The 4,320-nt window shown below is 36.5% G+C and overlaps 1 protein-coding gene across 1 annotated transcript; it reads left to right on the top strand.

Annotated features, from left to right (window-relative positions):
- Positions 1,399–2,030, top strand: LOC107609750 (uncharacterized mitochondrial protein AtMg00860-like). The gene is made up of 2 exons (XM_016311774.1): positions 1,399–1,432; positions 1,543–2,030. Exons 1-2 carry the CDS (start codon positions 1,399–1,401, stop codon positions 2,028–2,030), a joined length of 522 nt encoding a protein of 173 aa, XP_016167260.1.

Below are 4,320 nucleotides of genomic sequence, written 5' to 3' on the forward strand. Positions count from 1 at the left end.
CGTGGATCACGTGACCGCGTCACCTAGCGTCATGGCAACTATGGCATATTATATATCAAATTAAAGCCCCGAACGTTAGCTTTCCAACGCAACTAGAACCGCATCGTTTGGACCTCTGTAGCTAAAGTTATAGCTGTTTGAGTGCAAAGAAGTCAGGCTGGACAGCTTAGCAATTTCTCCAACTTCTTATATTCCTTCCACTTTTGCATACTTCCTTTCCATCCTCTGAGCCATTCCTGCCCTATAAATTCTGAAATCACTTAACACACATATCAAGACATCTAATGGAAAAGAAAAAGGCTTTCGTGCCCAAAGGAGGATGCTTCGTGTGCAAGGGACCACACCAAATGAAGGATTGTCCCAAGCTAGGAACTTTGGCATCTATCACCGAGGAACGAGAAACTCAAACTCAAGTAACTGAGTGTGTTGGATCTATCCAACACATGAATGTTGTGAAGGGCAAAGAGGCAAGCACTACAGAAAAGAAAGGCTTGATGTATGTCAAAGCCTTTATCAATGAAAAACCCGTCATGACTATGATCGACACTGGTGCTACACACAACTTCATCACGCCTGATGAAGCAAAGAGGCTTGGGTTGAAGATCACCGAAAAGAATGGCTGGTTCAAACCCGTGAATACCAAGGGTGAACCCCTTAAGGGAGTAGCAAAAGGGGTTGAGATGACTCTTGGTTCTTGGAAGGGCCTTGTGGATTTCTCAGTAGCACCCATGGACGATTTTAAAATAGTCATCGGACTCGATTTGCAAAGGAAAGCAAATATAATACCTATGACATACTACGACGTAGTATGCGTCATGGAGAAAGGGTCTCCATGCATGGTCCCTACAGTCTCTAAAGTTGGCGGACCACCGATACTGTCTGTCATGCAACTCAAGAAAGGGTTCAAGAAGGGAGAGACTACATATTTGGCTCTATTACAAGAGGAGTCAACATCCAAAAGAGAAGACGTTCCTCCCAAAATCAAGGAAGTCCTTGAAGAAAATAAGGATGTGATGTCTCCCGAGTTGCCAAAACAACTACCACCTAGGAGGAAGGTGGACCACAAGATTGAATTGGAGTTAGGAGCAAAGCCGCCCGCCTCAATACCTTATAGGATGGCACCGCCAGAACTCGATGAGTTGAAGAAGCAACTCAAGGATTTGCTAGATGCTGGGTTCATCCGTCCATCGAAGGCACCTTATGGCGCACCAGACTTGTTCCAAAAGAAGCATGATGGTTCATTGAGACTATCCATCGACTATCGAGCACTTAACAAGGTAATCATCAAGAACAAATACCCCATTCCTTTGATAGCCGATTTGTTTGATTAACTTGGTAGAGCTAAGTGGTTCTCAAAGCTAGATTTGAGGTCAGGATATCACCAAGTGAGAATTGCCGATGGTGATGAACCTAAGACCACGTGTGTCACGAGGTATGGATCGTATGAGTGGTTGGTGATGCCTTTTGGCTTGACCAATGCTCCTGCGACCTTCTGTACCTTGATGAACTAGATTTTTTGACCTTACCTTGATCGGTTTGTAGTGGTCTACTTGGATGACATTGTTGTCTATAGCAATACTTTGGAGGAACATGTAGAACACTTACGAACCGTGTTCAAGATCTTGCGAGAGAATAACCTATATGTGAAGAAGGAAAAGTGTTCCTTTGCAAGGGACGAAGTCCACTTCTTGGGACACATCATTAAAGATGGAACTCTCTGCATGGATCAAGGAAAAGTGAAGGCTATCAAAGAGTGGGAACCTCCAAACAAGGTATCTGAATTGAGGTCATTCCTTGGGTTGGCTAATTACTATCGGAGGTTTATCAAGGGATACTCCGCCAAGGCTGCACCATTAACTGATCTTCTCAAGAAGAACCACTCTTGGGAATGGTCAAAGGAGTGTCAAAAGGCTTTTGATGAGTTGAAGGCTGCTATCACAAAAGGACCAGTACTAGCACTACCCGACTACTCAAAGGTGTTTGAAGTCCACACTGATGCTTCTGACTATATGAAGTGGAGAGCTATGTGAAGACTTGTCTTGTGTGCCAACAAGATAAGATTGAAAACAAGACACCAAGTGAGTTGTTGGAACCTCTGCCTCCATCAGAGCGACCGAGGGAAAGTGTCTCTCTAGATTTCATCTCTGCCTTACCGAAGTCCGAGGGGAAACTCGCGAAGATCTGTGGCAATTCCAAGAACACCTAGAGCGCTATCATGAACAGAATGCGACGAGGATGTCTGCGCATTAGGTGGGGGAGAATGTCACGGTAAATTTTAGAAGGTTAGATTTAACAGTGTTTGTATAGTTTTCTGGAGTGTTTGAGAATATTCTAGATGGTTTCGGAACGTTCTAGAATGTCCTAGAAGGTCCCGGAATACCCTAGAAGGTTCTAGAAGACTCTAGAAGGTCATAGAGTATTCTAGAAGAGTGTAGATGTATATAGAAGTATAAAGAGTAGTTTGGAATAATCTAGAAACATTTAGAGATTTGTGGTAGGATAGATATTTTTAAAGAAGGTTCTGGATGATTAATCTGGACCGTTAATTAGATTTAATCCTAACCATCCATTGAGGAGGTGGATGGCTATAAATAGGGGTGAGAGTTAGAGTTTGGGTGTGTGTGAATCATTTGTAATCACACTTGAGTAATAAAGTGTTCTTTCCACCAAAGCTTCCTTTCTCTTGTGTTCTCTTGTATTCTTAGCTTTCTTGCTAAGTATTGAGGGTTAGGCTGACTTGGTCTTAGCTCAAGAGGTTGAGTAAATCTGAGTGCCGGCACGGTAGCGTTGGAATGTGTCCAAGACCGTGACAGTAAGAACTAGATATGAAATTTTATTATGAAAAATTCTATTAAAAAAATTAATTATAAGATTATATTGACCAAAACCAAAAAGTAAAGAGAGAATAATACATACTCTTTCCGGAAATAAAAAGTAAACTTTTTTGAATGGGTAAATTATATTTTTTATCCTTAATATTTGGAGTTTTTTTAAAAGAATAATGCTACATATTCAAATTTTTTTGTTAACCAAATTTAATCAAATTAGTCTAATATAATAAAATTCAGTTATAATTAGTATTATTCTAAGTATTATTGTTTAACTTAGTTGAACTTAGTTTATAAAAAGATTTGGATGTGTAATTTTACTCTTTTTAAAAATATCCATAACATTTAATTTTATTCAGTTTTGTCATTAACATTTTTTATTTGTGTCAAAATTATTCTTAGAAGTTTTTAATTTTATCCCTAACATTTTATATGGAGTTAACTTCTAAGAATAATTTTGACATAAATTAAAAATATTAAAAATAAAATTAAATATAGTTATATGTTAGAGATATTTAAAAAAAAAATCATAATTAAAAATAAAAATATAATTTATTTATTTTTTAAATGTTGAAGATTGGGTCATATATTTTTTAAGGAAAATGTCTGTCCTATAGGCTGATCGCCCAAACAATAACCAAACTAAAATATTTTTATGCTAATCCGAAAAGGTGGGAGAAAGAAGTTCCGAAAAAATACCTTAAAAAAAAACCTTTGATTTTTTTTTTAGGCAAAAAGAGCGGAATGAATCCTCTCAATTGTTTAAAAAAATTGAGAGTATAAAATGTAATCTCTAATCTTTTATGGATTATTCTCTACATACAAGTCATTTACACATACAAGTTCATACAAGTCATTTATATTGTATTGTTTAAGAATTTTTTATGTATGTGTATTGATAAGTTCTATATAATTCAAAATTCTTCCTCTCCTTCCTTGCATTATACAAGTGGATTTTATTCAATTAAGATTAACTTGTATAAACTTGTATGTCAAAAAGACTTGTATGTGTAGTAGGTCTCATCCTTTATTACTCTCTCTTATATTTATTCTTAGTCCCACTTATAAAATTAATGGTAAGAGATCACACTTTACTCTCTCAATTGTTAAAAAAGTTGAGAGGATTCATTTCCCAAAAAAAGTGATAAGAAAGCAAGAATTTACGAAGACTATATCTTTTTTCATTTATTTATTTATTTTTGTTTAACATGCTACAAAAGGGGAGTTGATCATCTCCAGTGAAAAAAACTGGATGGTGTGCAGTGTCTAATCTAACCATTCATTATTCTCTCTCTCATTTATTTTTAGTCCCACTTATAGAATTAAAGTTGAGAGATCACACTGGATTCTGTCAAGTGTTAAAAAAATTGGAGAGGATCCATTTTCCTAAAAAAGAGTTTTTAACTTAAATTCTTTAACGTGAGGTGGCATGCTATTTTTACATATTTTTTCTCTAAATAAAAGACCTTAATTATAGAAATAATTAAAAAGA

Source organism: Arachis ipaensis, chromosome B01 (genome assembly GCF_000816755.2).
Source record: "Arachis ipaensis cultivar K30076 chromosome B01, Araip1.1, whole genome shotgun sequence".
NCBI classification, from domain to species: Eukaryota; Viridiplantae; Streptophyta; class Magnoliopsida; order Fabales; family Fabaceae; genus Arachis; species Arachis ipaensis.